Source organism: Plectropomus leopardus, chromosome 20, assembly GCF_008729295.1.
Source record: "Plectropomus leopardus isolate mb chromosome 20, YSFRI_Pleo_2.0, whole genome shotgun sequence".
Taxonomy (NCBI): Eukaryota; Metazoa; Chordata; class Actinopteri; order Perciformes; family Serranidae; genus Plectropomus; species Plectropomus leopardus.
In genome coordinates, this window is record NC_056482.1 from 9,784,390 (window position 1) to 9,806,397 (window position 22,008).

General features: G+C 41.0%; 1 protein-coding gene across 4 annotated transcripts in view; it reads left to right on the forward strand.

Annotated features, from left to right (window-relative positions):
* The window catches only part of LOC121959444 (probable E3 ubiquitin-protein ligase HERC1), a 51,301-nt gene that overhangs the window by 8,702 nt on the left and 20,591 nt on the right, over positions 1–22,008 (forward strand). Inside the window, exons 9-43 of one of the 4 annotated variants that reach the window (XM_042508717.1) lie at positions 87–214; positions 868–1,012; positions 1,173–1,344; positions 1,602–1,736; positions 1,991–2,156; positions 2,322–2,447; positions 2,889–3,113; positions 3,210–3,362; positions 3,454–3,586; positions 4,426–4,629; positions 4,809–5,030; positions 5,327–5,500; positions 5,762–5,876; positions 5,991–6,108; positions 7,425–7,626; positions 7,795–8,095; positions 8,188–8,236; positions 8,314–8,359; positions 8,897–9,144; positions 10,059–10,256; positions 10,450–10,570; positions 10,674–10,914; positions 11,016–11,182; positions 11,341–11,493; positions 11,584–11,681; positions 11,812–11,907; positions 13,694–13,861; positions 13,998–14,237; positions 14,337–14,420; positions 15,403–15,628; positions 16,939–17,233; positions 17,586–18,298; positions 19,079–19,292; positions 19,473–19,498; positions 21,627–21,710. In XM_042508717.1, the coding sequence (XP_042364651.1) occupies positions 87–214; positions 868–1,012; positions 1,173–1,344; positions 1,602–1,736; positions 1,991–2,156; positions 2,322–2,447; positions 2,889–3,113; positions 3,210–3,362; positions 3,454–3,586; positions 4,426–4,629; positions 4,809–5,030; positions 5,327–5,500; positions 5,762–5,876; positions 5,991–6,108; positions 7,425–7,626; positions 7,795–8,095; positions 8,188–8,236; positions 8,314–8,359; positions 8,897–9,144; positions 10,059–10,256; positions 10,450–10,570; positions 10,674–10,914; positions 11,016–11,182; positions 11,341–11,493; positions 11,584–11,681; positions 11,812–11,907; positions 13,694–13,861; positions 13,998–14,237; positions 14,337–14,420; positions 15,403–15,628; positions 16,939–17,233; positions 17,586–18,298; positions 19,079–19,292; positions 19,473–19,498; positions 21,627–21,710 (6,186 nt within the window). Of the gene's footprint in view, positions 1–86; positions 215–867; positions 1,013–1,172; positions 1,345–1,601; positions 1,737–1,990; positions 2,157–2,321; positions 2,448–2,888; positions 3,114–3,209; positions 3,363–3,453; positions 3,587–4,425; positions 4,630–4,808; positions 5,031–5,326; positions 5,501–5,761; positions 5,877–5,990; positions 6,109–7,424; positions 7,627–7,794; positions 8,096–8,187; positions 8,237–8,313; positions 8,360–8,896; positions 9,145–10,058; positions 10,257–10,449; positions 10,571–10,673; positions 10,915–11,015; positions 11,183–11,340; positions 11,494–11,583; positions 11,682–11,811; positions 11,908–13,693; positions 13,862–13,997; positions 14,238–14,336; positions 14,421–15,402; positions 15,629–16,938; positions 17,234–17,585; positions 18,299–19,078; positions 19,293–19,472; positions 19,499–20,692; positions 20,863–21,626; positions 21,711–22,008 lie in introns of all 4 variants that reach the window. The other 3 variants (XM_042508713.1, XM_042508714.1, XM_042508716.1) reach the window with 3 other exon arrangements.

Here is a 22,008-nt window from a genome sequence, read left to right on the forward strand (position 1 = left end):
TTGTATCTTTTGTTGTCTGTCTTAACAGAAATATTATGAGCTAGTGTGAACTAATGCTGGTGCTTGGACATGACTCACCCTTGCAGGCAAACTAGGTCACGGAGACACCAATCGCGTGTATCGGCCCAAGGTCATAGAGGCGCTGCACGGATTCATCATCAGGAAAGTGTGTGCTGGCAGCCAGTCATCTCTGGCTCTTACCTCTGCAGGACAGGTGAGATGCAGCATTTTAAGTCAAATATGGATTTCTAGTGTCAAAATTGGCTAGTGCCATGTAACAGTTTTGTCTAAAACTGATCTGCCGTTAAAAAAGCAGTGAGAATTTCAAAATGTCTCACCAATTTTTAACTAACCTTAGCTAAACTAACTCAAATCCGTCTATATATATTTTGAAGAAGCATACCAGCATCACCTTAAAGGTGTATAAGCAAGCATTGTTGGCGACTGCGCATAGTATCATTGGAGAAAGTGAAAGCCAGCGCCAGATTTACTTAGCTTGGCATTTTGCCTCACTATATTTGTTATATTGACTGTATTTTTTGGTGCTGCGTCTGCAGTTTTCATAGCTTCCTCTTGGATGCATGCTGCTTGCGGTCTGGCACCTGGTTGCTACCCTTTCATAAAGTCCTGACCTCACCTGCACACTGTGCCAGGGAACATCCCAAACACAGCAAAAATAAGAATACAATACAGGCGAATGGTAGAGTCACTGCAGATGAATATCTCTTCTAGTGGATCATATGTGACGATAAAGAGGGATTACTATAATTTGTTGTTGGTGGTGTTTTTATTGGCTGTGGTGGTGGTGGTGGGAGGGGGGCATGAGGAGACAAAAGGAAATTTATCTTTTTTTTCTTTGTAATTTAGGTGTTTGCGTGGGGCTGTGGTTCGTGTTTAGGATGTGGCTCCTCTGAGACAACCTCTCTGAGACCCAGGTTCATAGAAGACCTGAGTATCACCAAGATCATTGATATCTCATGTGGAGACAGCCACTGTCTGGCTCTGACGCATGGTAAGACACCTTCAGCAGACAATAGTCAGTGATTCAGATGATTCTGAATTTTTTAGGTTATTATTTTTATATGGTGTAAGAAATATATTATTTATAGGTTTTGGTAATGGGATATTACAATGTGCTCTGACTGCATTGTATGCTGATCATGTTTTGTCAGAGAATGAAGTGTATGCCTGGGGGAACAACACCATGGGCCAGTGTGGGCAAGGCCACACTTCAACACCAATTACCAAACCCAAGAAAGTGCTCGGTCTAGAAGGGGTGTCCATCCAGCAAATCACTGCTGGCACTTCTCACAGCCTGGCTTGGACCGCAGTTCCAACCGACAGGTAATGCCTCATCCGATCAGAAACAAATTTAAGTTTTTTTTTCATAAGTCAATGTCTGTTTTTTTGTTTGTGTTTCCTTGGTATTGTGGAAGATATGCAGAAACTCCTGTGATCTCAGCAAATATATCAGAGTGGCTTCTCAGCATTGTTTTATACTGCTGAACTGTTGTTTTCCCATCCCCTGTCGAAACTGTTTTATTAGTTCAGACATGTTTGTGCTTGAACAGCCCTTTTAAGTGGCTCTGTCTTATTGACAGGCAACTGGTGGCGTGGCACAGACCCTTTTGTGTCGACCTGGAAGAGAGTACATTCACCTATCTGCGCAACTTCTTAGAAAGTTACTGTGACGGCATTGGGGACGACACACCACCTGCCCCATTCTTATCTAAAAGGTATGAAATAAAATTAACATAGCACTACAGTCTGCTGTAGGGGATTTTATTATTTCTCTGAGACTTTATTCAGTCCTTAATCACCTGCTAAAAACTGTTCTGTGTGGCCCGATGAGCTCTGATCAGTTATAATGAGTTAGAGCTGTTTTCACCCCATTACTTCACCGCAGGAGGACACACAGACTCCCATCCCTTCACGTTCCCTCTTAACCACTTAACCAACACTCCTAATGCGCTCTTATTGTATTCCTCAGGGACCACCATCAGTTTCTCTTGCTGTGCATGAAGTTGTTGTCCATCCACTTATCTTTGGCCCATGCTGGGGGCACTGGTGCAATGGTTTTGGGGGCTCAGGGCAGGCCCCTCAGAAACCTGCTCTTTCGACTTATAGATACCAATATGCCAGAATCCATACAACAGGTAAACTAACAGTCTGTTTCATACTAGATTTGATAGACTAAGTGTGAAGTGGATTGGCAGATCCTGTATGTGCTAATTTTATTTCACTTATTGCCTGCAATAAATACTAACCATTGATATCCAGGTGTCTCTTCACATTTTGTTGACATTTCTGTATGTCCTCAGGCAGTTCTGAACACGCTGTCCATTGGTGCGTCCCTGCTGCTTCCTCCCCTGAGGGAAAGAACTGAACTGCTCCTGTCCCTCCTCCCTCAGGGCCCTCAGAGCTTGAATGTCCTCTCCAAAGGACAGGTATGTTGAGCTCTTGTGTGCCATTTTAAACATTACATTATGTTTGGTTATAATGTCAAAATGTGCATTTGTGGCTCAATACGTTATCAGCCAGAAATGTATTTTCTTGGTGTAAATGAGGGACAGTTAAATAACATATAAACTACCTTAAAAAAACAAACATTTATTCTTTCTTTGCCGCTTGGCTTCTCTCATTTGAACTTTAAACTCTGATTCAGGTAGTTGGCAATGAATGCATGGATGGATGAAGCTAGTAAACATTGTGTTTGTGGAAATCACAGCACCAAGTTGGAGCGTTGCTAGGCAATATGTGTTTGCTTGAGTGGTGTAAAAATTTGTTGCTGTAAAAAAAATGATTTCTTCTCCGCAGAGATGTTTTTGGCACATTTGAAATTAAATGATCAAAGTTATCTCTTCTTCTTTCTTCTATGTCTCTCAAAGCGTCTGCAGTTGGATATGGTTCTCAGCAGCCTTCAGGATCAGAGCCATGTAGCTTCTTTACTTGGTTACAGCAATTTTGGGGAGGTGACAGCCCTGGGACCCCCTCTGACCCCCGCTTTGTCCATGCGGCCCCCCTCCTCATCCAGCTCTGTTGAGGCCTATGACCCTCTGCACTTAGCAGAGGTGCTGCTCAGAACGCTTCTCCTTAGCATCGGCTTTTACACGGTATGAAAAAGAGGATCCTGTGATTTTGGTATTTGACTTTTGATACAGGTAGTTGTTCCTACTACACGCTTTCTGTTATTGTTTGTGTTCATGCAGGAGCGGGCATTTGGGGAATTGGAGAAAAACAGTGACAAGCAGCTATCAAGTGATAATCAGGGACAGACTGATCCTCCATGTCACTTCCACCAGCTGCTGTCTGGACTCCACAAACACTTGCTTGCCCATTGCTACATCCATTCCAGCCCAGAGGTATTCACATATATTTGAACCTAAAATGTTACCCAAAGCTCTGTAGTCATATAGTTGCTTATATGTTCACTCTTATTCGGCTATTCTGTAGGACGACAGCAGTGTAACGCTGCTTCGTGAGCATCTTTACCTGCTGCTTCCTTGTGCTGCTGAGACACTCAGGAGATCCACCAAACTGCTGAGGGAGAGTTCTCTGGATAAACAAATAATCAAGAAGCTGCACAGTAAGAATAATCGCTTTTGGCAAGTGTGTGTCAGTATAACCCAGTTATTCTGCTGTCCCACATATTTTTGTCATTATATGAGTTGTTTGTACAGAGTGCTTTTATTCACAAAACACACTTAAAATCCCTTTCTTAATGTTTTGTGTCTTTATTATTAAAGACCAGTGGAAGGACAATTTTAAACATCTAGAAAGCAATTATCTATGTATATACTGCATGTATATGGTAGGTTTCTGTATACAGAAGACAGTATCAGATATAATTAATAAGGGTGTAAAAAATCATAAGTTTCATAATGATAGAATATATAATGATTGATTATGAAACAAAATGTGTTGATACCACAAAGTCTGCCAAAATAAGATTTTGCTTTGACTCAATTTAGGGGAATGCATTCAATATGAGACAATATCAGTAAATATTCTCATTTTCTTTTTCTTGGCTGCTTTCCTTTGTTTGTCTGGCGCTAGGCCGCTAGCACTACTTGAATCTTGAGGAAGGAGGTGTGCTTGGACAGAGAGTTTGACACAGACGTGCCAAAAAAAGACTTTCACTTTGCATCAGTGATATTGGTTAATTTATCATTGAATCAATGTATTGATCCTGATTAATGTATCCCTTAAATGATCTGTCTTTGCTTAATAATACAGTGACATGTTGAGGTCCATTGGTTTTTGAGTAGTGTGGTCAATCAACAGTGAGGTGTCAGTGGATATGATGACAAGCACATGAACATGTTCTAAAACCGCGTATTGAAATGCGTGTTGTCTATCAGTATTTCTCAGTTATTATTTATCAGTCCCTCTAATCACCCTCTCTCATCTCAACCCTTGTCCCAGTGGTGTTGTACAACTCAGTGGCTGGCAGCCTGCTGTGCCAAGTAATGTACTCCTTGCTGCTGCTGCCCCTGGGCACCGTTCAACCCCTCTTGCACCATTTACTGGCCTTGTTGGAACAACTCAACGATTTTAACAGGTTGTTACCAGAGACCGGCCTCCTGGAGGTACAAGAACTGGAGATGGAGGCTCAGAAAACCTGTTCAGGTCAGTGGAAATTTGATCAGTGTTTGACCCATAGATTTTACCCTTGATAATTGTTGTTATTAGTGGTTACAGCATTGTCAAGGGTATAGTTGTTTTTTTTTTTTTAAAGATGGCATGTTTTTATTCTTAAGATTCTTCCCAAAGACAAGATAAACAATGACAAGGGATCTTCCTTCCAGATAAAAGTGAAGAAAACACATGCATTGGACAACAGCAACAGGAGGAGGAGTGCAAGTGGGTCTGGCTGTTGGATCTGGAACGGTCTGTAGCGTTGGCAGTCGGCCGGTGCCTTGGTGGTATGCTGCAAGGCCCACCGCCCTCACTTCAAGAAAAAACGTCAGAGTTCTGGCTATCAAATGTCCTCCTCAGGAACGGGCTTGAGATGGACTTTGAACAGCTGGGTAAGAGAACTCACTGCCTGCTCTTCATGCTTTCATATGTGCCAATGTTTTGGCAAATAGATACCAACTACACGCAATGTTCATCCTCAGATAATTGTCTCACCAAATGTGTCCACAATCTGTTTGGAACCACTAATAATAAAACTTAAGTGCTGGCCACTCGAAAGTGTGGCAAATGTTTTTAAAGCCAGTGGGCAAAGAGGATGATAGTAAATGAGTAAATAAACTGTACTATTCTTAACGAAGTGTGCAGTTTTCACTTGCTTACTTGTCCTATGTCTCTTGTGGTTCTGTAGACTCTAGCATGGCATGGCTGACTGAGGTGGTACTGTTGGGCAGCAGTGATGCCAGGCTGGCAGAACTGAGTCTGACTGCGGAAACCAGGACTTTACTGGAGCTGGCGCTGGGATCCTCCAGAGGACCCGCAGGTGGTCTGTGGAGGAATATGGAGGAGTATGCTCATAGCAAAGGTACGTTGTCTTACATGTTTCTTTTTTTGTGTGTGCCTATGTCTCCAAGTTCATAATGTAAATATCCATAATTGACCAAAAGTGTTGGAAAATTCATGTTTAATTCAGAAATTATAAAAATGATGCACCTGTACACATGTACTTTCTGAGATAATTGCTGCACAATTCATCTAAGATGTTTTTGAATTTTAGAATCTTAAGCTCTTCTTTGTTTTTATGACTATGTTGAAATCGGGTTGTGTTGTTTTGCTGTGAGAGCAGAATGGGAGAGTGGAGGCTCCTCAGGCGACTGTTTGCTGCAGAGTGTCTGTCGCTGCAGTCTGGCTGCTCTTCTGAAACACACTGGGCTGCAGAATGAGGCTTGTTGGCAGGACAGGTCAGTAAAAAATGTAATGTTTATTGAAAGGCCTCTTCCTGTTGTGTAAGATCGTTACTGCAATGCAGAGCAATGCTAATTATCTCCTTTATTTATCCACTTTTCTTGAGACAGATACGAGCCCTGTGAGATGCTTTTAGACGTTTATGAAACAGTTTATAAAATCAGAAGCACTTTGTTGGCCCATAAAAACTCTCCGAGGATGTCCCAGGTGCAGACTGCTGTCAAACAGGTAACCTTACTAAAATGTCATAACCAATCACCATGCAATGCAACTATTTTTGACAAAGTTAAACAATTTCAGAACAAAACAGTGATTTAGAAACAATATATAGTTTAATATTTGTTGTGTAAATATTACACTTCTATTCAGTGCAAGCAGAGTGGCAAATAAAACATTTGCATCTTTGCATTGCGTGGAGTTTAACTTTGGTGACCTTTGACTTGCAAAGTTGCAGCCTCAACCAATAGCAAAGAAGTATTTGAAGTATTGATTGATGCTTTGTTTAATCAGCCAATTCTGTATGATACTGGCCATGAAAAATACAAACACAAATGCTGGCTGGCTGACAGTGAGCTGGAGACACTGAACTGAAGTTTTTAAAGTGGTATGATTGTTTGTGCTGCTGTCACAAAGAATTTCCACATTTACCTCTGAGCCTAGCGAATTCCAGTTTCCAGAGTTACTTTGTTTGTTCCATCATCCATCATTCACAGCACTGGGGATAGTAGCTGCAAAGAATTTACATTGCCATTTTTTTGGGGGAAACAAAAGCGTTAATCTATTCCTGTTTTAATTGCGCAATGGTTGACGCACCTTCTTTGCGCTGTAAATCAAGCCTTCATTTTCCCGCACATCGCACCTGGTGGCAGACATAACTGCATCGTTAAAGTGAGGCTTATAGGGAACCAGTCTAAACGCCAATGGTGTCATTACGTTGTGACTACTATAGCCATTACCATCAAAATCAACTTTATAATGGATAATAAAGTATAAGCAAAAACATGTATATATTTTTTTCCACAATCTGTCACAGAATATGGTTGTTGGTGGGTTGTTGGTCAGACAACTGTCTGTCACATCAGAATGCCCCTAAAATACATGGTAAATCATTCAGGAATATTTCAGGAAAAGTGGACACCCCATGTACAAAGCCTGTGTCCTTGCTGCAGCAGCTGTGGGTTCAATTCCATCCCCGACCTTTTGCTGCAAGTGTCTGAAGGAGGAATTGGAGAATTTCCCTTGAGTAATATCAAACACCTGGCCAGTAGCATGACAAAGGCTGTAAAGGTTGCCTCAAGGGAAGAGAGTGGCACTGTGGGTGGAGTTACACCAAACAGTGCAATCATCACATTAGGTTCAACAGATTTCCCAGTAACCCTCGTTAGTGATCTAAAGATTTTCCCACAGTAAGTTTGTAAAGAAATGTATATTTTCGCAATTATTGCACTTTATTTTTATACTTTTTTGTTCAACAAGCATTTTTTTTATCATTTATTTTCCCAGAATAAAAATTTACTCTATTTAACTTGTTTCTTGTGTTACAGACCACTCCATCTCCCCAAAGTCCTGATACAGACAGGCAGGAGCCAGGCACCTCAGTGGAGCAGGTGGGAAAAGATCATGAGCAGCAGTCAGGAGGTCACTGCAGCCGGGAGGTGCAGGTGCCGCCAACCCCCACAGCAAACCACAACCAAGAAGAAGTGGCAGAGGAGGACACATTTGGCAACAGTCGTATGAACCTGTCAGGTTAGAAATGCACATTTCTGCCCTTTTTCTAGCTTTCTTAAAAATGTATTTCTTTTCTTTTTTTTAGTGCTTACAGGCAGACAGGCCCAGACACAATTACGCATACACACAACTCCTCATCATCATAATGATACATCTGATCCTCACACGTCTGCCCTGTCTCTGCAGAAGTCATAGAATCATTCATGGCCACCCGCGAGGCCATGCAAGTCCAGCAGAACGTGACAGTGTACGAATCCTTTGGCACCTCCACCCTCCCCAGCAGCATGGAGAGCCCAGTCAGCCCAGAGAGGGAGCTGGATCCCAAGCAGCAGTGGGAGAAGCAGAGGGACTCTGAGGAAAGCTTGTCTTTCCCTGCCGCCTGCCATCTGGTGGTGTCCCGCTGTCTCTTCCTCCTGCTCGGGGTCAGGCCTGCTTGTGTGGAACCCAGCGATAAAGAGAACAGTCAGGCGACGAGCGCTGGAGCGAGGTAGAGTTTGTGTTTGTCAGCGTCTGTTTGTTTTTGTTTTTGCAGTGCAGTTGCTGTTACTGCACTCACTATCTGCATCATCCCACTTTTAGGAAATCAACACCAGAATTGTTTATGATGACTGCTGATGGCCGAAAACAGGTGAGTCTTGCACTCTACAAAAAAGGTAGTGCCATACCTTCTTATTAGTGCTAATGTATTGTTTTTGTCTTACTTAGACTGACCAATCCAAAAATTCATTGGGATCTTCTAAGAATAAAATGGGTAGGTGCAATATGTTTACTCTAAAATAGCTGTTCAGTCAATGCATTTTTATCTTTAGGGGCACGTATAAAATAAAAAGTTTTGCATAGAATTTTGTGATAAATATGGAAACACAGAGACATAGCTGTTGCTTGTATGGCTGTAGCACAACAAGAAAGCAAATTAAGGTGTATCAATAAATGTCCAACTACTGTTTATAATACTGTGTCATCCTAACAAAGATTTAAAAAAAACTTTTTTTGTGTTATCTCATCTTATCTATTAAACCTATCTTTAATTGTAATGATATTGGACTTGTCTCTTTGGATCAGCAAAAACTGTTGAACGTCAAGTCTGAGCCTCTTATTGAAAATCTGAGCAAAGCTTGCTAACTCATTAATTTGATTGTTGTTTTTTTTGACTGCACAAAAAAATTCCATTTTTTTTTCATACAGGAATTAACACTGCATGACTAATTCTGTAATAAGTGTTGAAGGAGAATATCAGAAAACACAAAGTGCAATGCTGGCCATTATTCTTGTGGTCTGTCTGTTCCAGGCCTACCTCTGTGTTCTCTGGGCATCATGAAAGACGCCTGGGATCGTCTGCGGCAGTGTATCAGCCCGACCACCACCATGTCCCATTGTGGCAGCAACACTTTGCCTATTCTAAACCAGGTGTTCCACTTTGTCTGTGGAAGCCTGGTCCACTTGTCATCGCCAACGCTGCCGGGTGGACAGATGAATAGTCAGGTGGATCCGAAGGCCATCACTTTTGCTATATTGCAGCAGCAACAGAGGGCTGAGGTAATAAAATTAGTCTCTTTTACATGATATTGCAAACCAAATAGGTTAAATGGAAAGTTCATCCAAAATGCAAAAATACATATATTTTCTCTTAACTTTAGAGCTATTTAGATTGTTTTGGTATGAGTTGCCGTGTGTTAGAGATATTGTCTGTAGAAATGTCTGCCTTCTCTCCAGTATAATGGAACTAGATGGCACTCAGTTTGTGTTCAAAGCACCAAAAAATCAACAGCTATGTCTTTTTTCAGAAATCATGACCCGCTTACTCAAGATAATCCACAGACCTTGTTGCAAACAGTTTCCTTCAGGAACTATTTTATTTCTAGAAAACTACACCTGCCAGCTGAATCACTGTGCAGAAGGAAGTGTGCATCTACTGCTAGCTCACCTCGCACCACTGAGCTAAGTAACATTACAGCTCAGCCAATGAGTACACCATTAATGTTTACACCTCAGTACAGGCTTATTGTTTATGAGTTGATGCACACTTCACTACACTTCTGCATGGTGATATGGTTTGCAGGTGAAGCTCAGTTGAAAGAAAATAGTTCCAACATGAAACTGCTCACAACAAGGTCTTTGGATTATCTTATGCAACTGGAACATGATTTCTGGAAAGACACATTGCTGTTGAATTTTTCAAATGTATTTCCATTAAATTTAAGAGAAGGCAGACATCTCTACCACCGATATCCTCAACACTCAGCAACTCGCACCAAAACAAATCTAGACTGATAAACAGCACTACAGGTAAGAGGAAAAATATGTATTTTTGATTTTACAGTGAACTGTGCCTTTATTAACACTGCAGAGAAATTAGAACAATCTGTAACACCTGCAGCTATTTGTTCATTTAATTGTTTCATCATGCATTCTGTGAATTTATTGAAAGGTCCTCTCTTTGTTGTGATCAGTTGCGTCTGGAGGCCTTGTGTCAGATGTCATCCTTCCTGTCTAAGATGGAGGAAAAGAGCAGCGGGTTCACCGTCTCCCCTCAGTTTCCTGTGTTGTTGCAGTCCGTGCAGCTTCAGTTCCTCTCTGGATGCTTTGCTTTAGGAACACAAATCATTGGCTCTCACTCCGGAGCCAATTATGAGGCGCAGCATTACATGGTACATCTAGTAATCAAGCCATCACAATGTTGTGATGTTTATGAAAAGATGGAAAGAAAAGAATGAGCGAATGTTTTAATTCAAGTCAGATGGAGAGAGGAGAATCACTGAATATTGTATTCGTTTGATATGTTTGTTCTACGTTAACATTTTGTTGAATAAATGACTCTCCAATCCCTGTTATTTGATCCAGTTGGGTACGCATTCAGCTTCTGTGGATACGCAAAGAGAGCTACAGTCTGCAGCCCACACCTTCTACCAGCAGGTGGTGCTTGTCCTCAAACAGAAAGTCCAGTTGGAGAAAGAACATCCAGGTTTGTTCATTTTGATTTACATGTTTTGTACAATAACCTCCAACTGCAGCAGTTTATTTTTTTAGTTTGCATGCAGTTGAAACTTTGTCTCTATTTTACCCAGGTTCCTGCCAGCACCTTCTCCTCGCCACAATGTTTGCACTGAATTTCTGCTACCAACCAGTGGACCTGGTGCTGGTTATCAAATGTGGAATCCTGGAAATTCTTTCCTCGTTGACCAACAACAGCTGTGCACTGATGAACCAGGGCTGGTTTGCAGCCTCTAAATCTGGGTCCCTGCTGCTAAGTGGGGCTGTTAGACTAGCTTGTGCCCGTTTACTTCAGATATTGACTGTGGCTGCAAGGTGAGAATGAAGAGACTATTAACAGCAGCAAGAATTTGTGCATTACTTCTACATTTTTTTGTTTTGATTAATTGTTGTGTCAAATTGTCCTTTGCTCTCAGTTCCTGTGAGGATTTGCTGCCTATGGATGTATCCCAGGCTTTAATGGAAGTGATGTGTGAGCAGCTCCAAAATATCCTGTTTACTTTCCACCAGCAGCAGACAGCAGAGAGAGGAACAGCTGAGAGGACCGATCTGGACTCCAGCAGCAAGAGCGCAAATCTAATTGGTGTTGCAAATTTAACTACATTAAACATTACTTAAATATTTTTTACAAAGAGCACAATGAAATATATTCTTTTTAAAGACATATCTGTCAGTTGTAAAGCATTTTAATATCCAGTCTGTTTGTGAGCATAGTTTTCCTTCTATTTTTTGTTATTTCAGGAGTGGAAAGTAGCAAAGTGGTTGAATCTCAGCTCGCAGATTTCTTGGTGTTTCTGAGACGCGTACTGTCATTAAGAATTATGAAAAGACTTTCTACTTTTGTCAAATGGATTGATCCACTCATGGCCATTATTTCACACAAGTGCTCTTCAGGTAAGACAATTTAAAATATTGTTCATGGTTCCTAACAGTTTAATATGGTTCTCTTTAATTCTCTGTTCATCTCCACTGTCCTCTTTTCAGGATCTCCACACTTCCAAAACCTTCGTACGAAGCTTTTGGCCTTCCATGTTTTAGAAAGACTGTTACCTGCTTGTTCTGAATCTACTCAAATTCAGCAGGTATGGTGTAAAAATGTGAATGTAACATGTGGAAGAGGCTTAAGAAGACATTTATGCATTTATGAGTTTAAAATTGTGATAATGAAGATGTTATCCATTGAATTTATTTCTTTTCTCTGTTTTCTTGTAGATTGTTAAACAACTCTTTCAGCTCGTGTCTGTATATATGTGGAAGGAACCACTAGCTGACAATAACCACGAGGAGACGGCTGAAAAAGACAAGGGGGTAATACAGCAGTATTATACAGTACAATATACAATGCACTCTAAAGTAGGTTTGGGCAAAATGGAGAAAATCAAATATCACGATGTTGTTGTTTTTTTCCAAAGACCTCAGTATGAGTATTACAATGATATTGTAGGATTGACTTTTGGTGCTTTCTCAAAATATTTACACAGTGACTTATTTTTTAAGATTATTCTTTGGGCTTTTTGCCTTTATTAGATAGGACAGCTCAAGCGTGAAATGGGGAAGAGAGAGAGGATGACATACAGCAAAGGGCCGAGGCCGGAATTGAACCTGCAGCCGCTGCGGCAAGAGCATAGCCTCTGTACTTGGGGCGCCCGCTCTCCCAACTGAGCTACTGGGCGCTGCATACACAATGATATATTTGATGAATGATCTGGTAAAGGCAAATAATAAAACAGTCTGTAGTGCAGCCTTAAGACCAGGCAAAAACTATACTTATGATATTACAATATCCAAAATCCAAGATGATCGATATAATATCAATATCTTATGTGTGTTTTACTATATTAAACTACTATACAAGCAGTGGGGTTGCAACGGTATGAGAATTTCATGGAACAATAGCTGTCTCAGACAACATCATGATTTCACTGTATCTAGTATTATTATTATTATTGTCATCAGTTACAGTTACCAGAACACATTAGGGTTTGTGGTTGAATAGGTGCATTTTTGTAATTGAAACCTGAAACCATTTTTTAATGGTCTTGCCCAATTATCTGCATACACATGAGTGCTTGCTCATTATAGCCACTAATCTGCCGCCTGGAAAACGAAATTAGGAAAAAATTGATCAGACCTTGTGTGTAGGAAAAATTAGACAGCCATCCGTCTTAAGACAGTGTTTAACTTGTCCATTCTGGGCTACTGTAAAACAACATAGCAGACTCCGTGAGATCTTTCCTTACTTTGAGGTGTTTAGGAACAAATGAAAACAGAATTTTGAATATTAAATACCATTTATGCTAGTACATGCTCCTAAATCCTACACACTTGACCTTTAAATGTGTCTGCTTTTATTTAGGCATCCTGTTCTCTTGAGTTGCAGAAATCATTGCAAGTATTATTTAAACTGTATGTAAATGACTTTCTAGCCTAAGCTTTGTATTAGCTACATTAAAACACATTTCAGCTTATTCACTGTTTGTTAAAAAGTGCTTCCAGCCTGGCATAGCCCTCACAACGAGATCAAAGAAGGTGTCAGTGATGTTTTGCGACAATTGTGAATGAACGAAGACTCAATACTGCAAAATACTGTGTTTAGGAAAAAGTGAGATGCAGTCCTGGCAGTCATAAAATTGAAAACAGCAGGGCCTCTTGATTGAACAGATGGGCCTGTTCTCCATGGTGGGCGTGGAATGAGAGGTGGAGAGGACAGAGAAATAACAAGAAATTTAATTAGTGTCACATTTCAAAGAGCATCTTCATAAAATACAACCCCAAAGTATAATATGATCATTATAATTTCTAATGACTTATAATTTATTTGCAGAAGAACTCTGTCAGCCATTTAGTTTGCTGTAATTGTTTTCATGAATCTGTATCGCTTTGCTTTTTTTTTTTTTTTTTGGATTTTCAGAATTTTACATTTAGTTTCTGATTATGTTGAGCGAAGCACTTAATGTTCTTCGTATTTTACAGTTGACTGCAACATGTAGGCGTATGATGTTACTACTATTACTAATTGCATTATTATTTATACATTTATTTGGTGAACAAAGCTGCTAAAGTGTGCTTTTTTTCCCCAACTCATGTTTTGCAGAATCCTGGCAGCTATGACGAATGTATTCCCATTGGAGATTTTTCCTTTGACCCACATAAGCTAATCTGCTGTTCTTTGGAGAGTGGGAACATCCTCTCCCATGGCTCAGGAGGGAAAGGTTATGGCCTGGCAACTACAGCCATCACATCTGGCTGTTTCATTTGGAAGGTAAGGCCTGGATCTACCTAACGGAAAAAGAAAGACACTTACAATGATCTTTCTTTATTGGTTTTTATCCAGCTTTTGCCACAGAAATGTGCTGAGATGTGTTGTTTAACACACTGACCAAAACATCTCTCCCTAGTTCTTCATTACCAAAGAGAACCGAGGCAATGAGGGCACATGTATCGGCGTTTCACGCTGGCCGGTCAGAGATCACAACCACCACACGACCACTGACATGTGGCTGTATCGTGCCTATAGTGGCAACCTGTACCATGGAGGGGAACTGGTCCGCACACTTCCCTCCTTCACCCAGGGTGACACCATCACCTGCATCCTGGACATGGAGGCTCACACCATATCATTTGCTAAGAATGACAAGGTCTGACCAGATACTCACTCTCAGTATTCAGGGGTTTTACTTTTATTCACTGTTGTGTTTTTTCTGCAATCTTTACGTGTTTGTGTTTTTCTGCCTCAGGAACCAAAGTTGGCATTTGAAAGTGTGGTTGCCTCCGAACTGTACCCCTGTGTGTTGTTCTACAGCAGTAATCCTGGAGAGAAGGTACTTAATAATGTATAGGCACTTAGTTCCCATCCTTGAATCTTGTGTAGGCATCAGTGTGTTTTTGCCACATACATTTTAGTTGTTGAGTTTAGAAAAATAAATACAATTAGAAGTTAAAGACAGGGATAACAGAGAGCTAGCTACCCATAAAGTGAAGTGAAGGCAGAGTGGATGTGAGGAAGTGTTCCTTTAAAGCCTCATATACACTGTGATTTTTGGCTGTCTCAGAAAAAAAATAACCATTGTGACATCAGTATCTGTGGTCATGGCTCTAAAACAGTGGTCCAATGTTGCACAGGGAGAGAGGTTCAAGGATTGCCGTCGATCAAAGACAGCCTGGATTAAAATTCGGACAGTGTCAGAAATTTGGGATGACCATCGCACTGTGTGACTGCTGTTACGAGCTTCTTCTACTCACCAACCAATAGAAATGCAGCATGAAATGATGCACTGATTAGCATGACACTGCTAAATGCTAATAGATGCTAATACTTACTGTAAGCTCTCCTTGCAAAATTAGCATGCCAAATTGGCCTCTTTTCCCCAGCCACGACAGCATCCACATTTTCCTCCTCCTCTGACTTTTTGAGACACCTAAATACCCATTTAGCAGGGGCGTGATTTGTTTGTTTACATTTTGCTCTTACCACTACAGCTGCGTAGATGGATGTCACAAGCTGACAAAGTTTTGTTATTGTATGTTGACATTGATGGACGTGGGTGGTAGCCTGTGATTCAGTAGGTGATGCCATCATACAGTCTGCATACAGTACATCAAACTTGATGTCGCACGCAAGTTTATTAATGTCCATGTCACACAGTGTAGCTTGCACTAAACTTTTAGGACTGCAAAAATCTCACAATCTGCAGGAGGCTAAACAATAGCCATACATTTTGGCTTTTTCCAGGAGATTATCTAAAATTTGTATTTCAAGAACATTTAATAGCGCAATTAATTGTGCGTCTGTATTTTTTCCAGGTGGCGTTGCGTGACCTCCAGATGCGAGGCATGCCCAGTAATCTTCTTCCCGGGGAGCCTCTCTGCAGCCCTCGGACCACAGTGCTGCTGGAGTCCACAGTGCACCTCCTCCGAAGGCTCCATCAGTGTGACCAGTGGGCCTCACACATCAACCAGTACATCCACGCGCACTTGGAGCTTATTGGTCCCCTGCTGAGAGAGGATGACTTAGGAAGCTTCATTCCAGGTCAGACACAGTTTCAGCAGTGCTCACTTACAGTATCGACAAGTTTAGCTTTATCTTATTTTAAAAAATCATTAATTTATATAAAAAAAAAAAATTAAAAAAAAACAACTTTGCTAGCACAGGAAATGTTTAATTTAATGTGTTAATAGATAAGTTATGTCACTCATTAGTTTCTAAATGTTGTTTATATTACACAGAGCAACCTTAACCATGTACCTTTGCATTAGGAAGTTTTTTTGTTTTTTTTTAAAATTGGCAATTAATGCCTTTATTAAATAATGAAAGTGAGGGAGAAAGTTTTAAAAGAGAGCGTCCGATTCAAACCACAGAAGTAAGTTGCAGCTCAGGGTCCACGTCTTAACTCCTAAGAGCTTTGTTCTGAATTTGCACCCTTGTTGTGCAGATGTACTTGTCCTGGGAGAGAGCAGCTACTTGATCTGCGAAGGAATCAGTTCTCTGATACTGCTGAAGAGTTTTTAGCACATATGGCATTTTGCACCTTGGGTTACCTTGTTGTGCAGCCGCCCTCATTGTTTACCTAAATCTCTGATACTCTTTTGTTTAATTGGGATTACCATATAACCCTACCAAACTGATATTTATATGTATTATAACAGATACACTGATGCACAGTAACTACCTGCAAGAGCATTCCCCCATAAAGCAAAGTATTTTTAAAAGTGGCTGCTGCTGCTACTTCTCACGGCTATGATGTCAGGCAGGTGCTTTGGTGAACACTGGCAGAATTGCAAGCTAGCTGGTAGCTGCGTACTGACAACAGAAATCACTGAATCACTGCTGCTTTCTCCTCATTAAAATGACTGTAGGCGACGGTGTGAAAGCCCCATTAATCGTACATCAGCCTTCCCATGGCTTAAATGAACATCGTAGTCAGTCAGAGCTGTGCAATACTACCCCTTTAAGATTTTGACAGGCCTCTCCATCACATTACATACAGTACCCTCCCTGAGGTATGCAGTTTAATTTTCTCTTTAACCAGTGTGGGTCTCTCATTATCATTCAATTATGTGAAACTAAAATGAAGTTAGCAAACCCTGTCGATCACAATCTGGCTACAGTGGACCAAGGAATGAATGTCAGGTGTAAAGAACAGCTGGATGAAAACCAGCTGCATTTCTTTTGGCTTGAACATCCGTCACTGACTGTTAGAAGGCATCTAGTATTTGAAAATCAATATTAAAGGCAATGGATGAAGTTCATGAAATGTACAATCCTTACAAAGCAGATTTTATTTATTGCTGTTACTTATCACTCATTTTTTCATCTTACTTTCTTACATTTTTCTCCAGGCCTCAGTCCCACACACTTTGAGAAGGAAGAGAGCGAAAGAGACCGAGACGTTGCTGGTGATGACACGGGGGATGTGTTGCCTCATCGTCGATACCTGTCAGACGCCAAGCTGGCTGCTCTTTGCACTGAAGTGTGGCCGGTCTTGGCCCTGATCGGAGGAGTGGACAGTGGTCTCAGGGCTGGAGGTCTGTGCCTGCACAAGCCCAGCGGGCGCAGAGCCATACTGCTGGGAGTCCTGAAAGAAGGAAGCTCCCTGGCCAAGCTCCAGTGGGAGGAGGCAGACCTCTCTGTCAGGTATTACAAATATATATTCCTATGCCCACATATTTATGAGATAATATGTCTTTGCATATGTTTCTTAAATGATGATTCTCATTAACTTTCATTAAAAAAAATCTTATATTTTTCCTGTCTTGGTCCTTTCAGCATGTTTATTACTCTGTATAATTCTTTTCTGTTAGTGTTTATTTTTCCTCTTCTGTAATCTGTCTAACATCTTACTTTATTTTCATCATTTACCCCCCTGATCTTACTTTCTTCTTGCTTCCTCCTTCTCATTCTTAAATCCATTAACCCCTGTTGAATCCGTCCTGGTGTCACTCCATGCTGTATCTGTGGGTTCTTCCCATCCTTCCCAATAACTAAGCTCCATGAATTCTTGGTCACCCAGCGACACGCCCATCATCTCGTTGGAGCCCTGTGACATATCCTGCTGCGATGTCACCCCACTCGGAGGCCTCAAACCGACGGTGTTGTTAGATCTGATTTATTTGATGGGGCTGCTGGAGGAACAGGGGTGGCTGGGGGCTCATCCAGCCTCCAATCCCAAAAGGAAATATTCAGAGGAGAACACGAAAGAGAGTGAGATCAGTTTCAGCGTGGAAACAGACCCCTTCCCATCGCCGTCCTCGACCAAAGATGCCACAAAGATCGGTGACCATCAGGAGTTGACTTGTCTACCCCAAACACCACAAACGTCCACAGTGGATGCCTTTGCACATGAACTGAGAGCAGTTAGAGTCTCCTACCTTCTCATTGGAGCTTTGAAATCCCTGACTGTAATTTTTAGTTGTGAGAAGCTATCAGATTTGCTCCTAGTGCCTAAACATGACCCCCAAAGCTCCTCACTGAGCCCCCTTTCCAGCCCAAACCCTGAGCAGGCCAAGGCCAGCAGCAAACAGTGGGACGAGAGTGCTGAGCTGAGATCGGTGCTGCAGTATGTGGTGCAGAGCATGGTGAAGTGGGCAGTCAGGCCTTGCCCCATCAAACAGAGCGTGTCTCTGGTGGACCTGGAGAGGGCACAGGTCATGATCTACAAAGGAGCCCTGAGCAGACTGCAGGAGGACAAAGAACATAAAGGTTTGTAGATTTATGGATGGGATTGAAGATACTTCAGTTGTTATTTTAGCTTGTTATACTGTTTTGCAGACCTACTGACTTAAAACTTGGACTTGTACTTTGACCTGTCATTTGACATGAAGGCCTTATCCATAGCCTATCCATATACCATGAATATTTAATTACTTGGCCTTTGCAGTGAAAGGACTTGGTTTGTCGGGGTGGCAACCAACAATTAGTAAGTTTCATAAGTTGCAGGAGAGAACCATGAAGAACTACCGTTACATTACTGAGTGCCCACAAAAAAATAAATTGCAGTATGCGAAATTTGCGGTTTGACAATGACCAACTGAGACACAAATACTTTCAACTTTGTTCGGCATTAAAGGTTGAACAAAGAATGGTAAGTCAAGGCTAATATTAACATAGTTAGCAAGCTAATACTTAGCCAATGACTTCAGCTTTCTTTTTTTTCTCAAAAGATATTCATTGTATAATACTGTTAAGCGATAAAAGCATCAAATTCTCACATCAGAGAAGTCTGATCTGTCCATCAACTAATCATTGAAGCTCTAATTGGTGTGTGAATTATTAACACCACTGTGCACTGGAAAATGTTGAAATGCTATGACTTGTTATTATTCCACTTTCAGACCTGACAGCCTAGCATCACTTAGACTTTCACTTAGACTTGTCCTCAAGAACCAGGGCGTTGGACTCAGGGTCAGAATTAAATATATGCTATAATAATAAGTACTGTCTGTGCCCTAAGTAACTGTCCTCTCCACCCTGATCTCCCAGAATCTGGCCACCACTCGTCCTCTCAGCCCATTTCCAAGTCCTCCAGCTCTGTGTCCTTATACAGCGCGGGTTCAGAGGGCACTGCCATCTTTGGCCAATCAAACATAGCGTCTGCCTCATCCTCTAATACTGATTTGGCATCTTCTCTGCCTACAAGCCTGCAGGCAGATGGCCTTGAGAACTTCAACCCTTTTTTCCCCATCAGCCTCCTCCAGTGAGTACAGAATGGGTTAATTGTCAACTACTGTCTTTTGATTTAACTGTAATTCATACTAAATGCTTAGTCCTATGTATTCTCAGAAACATGTTGATGAACACAAGCACAATGACTAGAGTTATCTTCAGTTTCCTATTTTGTTACTGATTACTACAGACCTGTATCTCTTGGCAGCAGCAGTTTTTCTGAAGTCCAGGGAATGGGTGAGTTAGGACGTATACGAGGAAAGAGAGCTACGATCCTGCCTACTCTGTCTTTAACCTCAGCTGCAGCTCTGCCTGCTTCTTTTTCTAACCCAGCTGACCATGGTGTCAGTGTTTTTTTCCTGCTTTCAAGAAGCAAACGGACAGCATCAGCGCAATACAATCAAACCATAGACTGTATATAAAGATGGATAACACGTTTTACACTTCCTTCCTCTTTACAAAAATGAAGCCAAAATATACAGAAAGTGGCCACTGCCATCTTGCTCTTGTGACGTTATTTGTCTGTGCCATTGATTGCAAGCACACCAATCAGCACACACAGCTGTCAATCATGATGTCACACCCCCTTTTTATAGCATAAGATAACTAGGTAGGACCAAACTACTTAGAAAAATGAACACTTTAACATACATCAGTGTGATGATAACTATCTCAACTGAAAGCAGCCATTTGTAGAAAAAAAATTATTGTATGTATTTTTGTATAGTATTATTCTAAGCTCAGTGTTCTGAACTTTTGTTTTGATTTTAAAAGCCTAACCAGGGACAGTGGTTGCACATTAGCATTGGCTATGAACCTGAATGCATCACATCTTCTTTTGTATTTTATATATGGGTTAGGGTTAGGGTTAGCAATGTTTTATGCATTTGTCCTTGTCAAATAAACAAATAAAGAAAACGTACATTTTTTAGTTTAGCCTATATCCGCTAACATTGTGTAGGTAGGGGTCATGAGCTTGTGCAGCCAGCCACCAGGGGGTGATAGAGATGTCTTGGCTTCACTTTTGGGGAGTTGACATGTAGTCCATCTTTATTATACAGTCTATGAATCAAAGAGAAAGTAAAATCAAAGCCCTCTAGCGAGGAGGGATTTGACTAGAACAGTACGGAGATCTTTGCCAAAGACTCTCACAGTATAAATGACATGTTGTTCCACCTTCTCAGAGTGGAAGTTGATACCACATGAACAAATACTGGGCTTGAGCATAATTTTTAGATTCAAGTAATTGACATATAAGCACACATAGATGATTGCTTCCTGATTTTTAGGCTTCTCCAAGCGTAAAATCAAAGCTCACCTTATTCCTTCAGATATGTTACATTTCAAATGTTTACTTAGGACTGAACATCGGCAGTGTGGCACCACTTGCACAGCATTATTACTGTAAATACTGTATCTCACTCCCTCCAGGCACATGGTCTTAACTCGGTTCCCTACGCTTACCGGCCTGGTTAGCGCTCCCCCCGTGCTGCACCCTTGCTTCAGCCTGGCCAGCTCTGCTTCTTGTGATGCCTTCACAGAGCAGCAGACTAGCTTCATGGAACCAGGTCCCTGCAGCACGCAGGCCAGGAGCAGCCTGGGTAAGAACAAGCGCAGAGAAGTTAACAGGAAAAAAGCTGCCAGATGTCAGTACATAGACAAAAAAGTATAAAAATGTCTCTCCTTATTTAAAATAAATGACAGACTGTGTTAAAGAGAATAGCTCTGCTAATTATTGCAGTCATGCAGGTCAGTTCATTCTTAAACAAACCTTTTCCCCATGCTGGCTTCATAATCAAACGCTACTAATATAATCTGAAAATGAGTAAAAGACATAGATGAATGATTACTGAGTGGGAACTGTCTGTCTCTTGCATGGTCTTGTATGTGAAGCTACGTATTTGTCTCAAAACAGCATGTGTTTTGCTTTGCTTTCCGACAGATATGATCGTTAAATCAGATGTATGCATGACACAGTTTGTGCACTCACATGCTTGAATGGCACCATTTTTTTCATCATCAATTATGTTGGTGTTATTTTTGAACAGTCCTGGAAGTGCATTAGACCAAAGGTCATTACTTTGACTTAAATATCTCAGGGTTCTTTAAGATTAGCAGGGTACTTGATTGGTAGGTTCAGTCGTTGATTGTGGATATCAAGCTAAATTTAATGGGTCTGACACAAATAAATAAAGCAGAACAGAAACAAAGGGGGAGGGAGAAAATTAAACAAAATGTGAAAGTCATTTATTATTCTTACAAATTTGACCACATTCTACAAATATGAACATTTCAAAATGGAGCTGTGGGCTTGTTTTTTGTTTTCTGTTTTTTGTGTACTTTTCCTTTTCTCCTCAACCACCAGAACGGACACAAATGTTTGTCACCAGTCGGTTGCTAGAAATGGGATTCTCTGTGAGACATATCTACTGGGCCATGGAGGCTGCAGGTACTGCTTTGTGAAGTGTGTCTGATATCACTCAGTCGTTTGCTTCATGTGCTTTCTATTTTAAACATCTGTCCCTCACTGTGTGCTGCAGCCTTTTGTAATATTTTGAATACAGAGAATTATAGTTTTGTATTTCTTAGATATAAGAAAGTATTCGTTAAAAAATTGCTTACGGTGGAAATCAACTGGGGCGTCACAGTTGTATAACATAGCATATTTTAATGCAAAAATAACAGGCACCAACATGTACCAGTACACAAATATATGCCATATATTTGATGCATATTATTGATGAGTA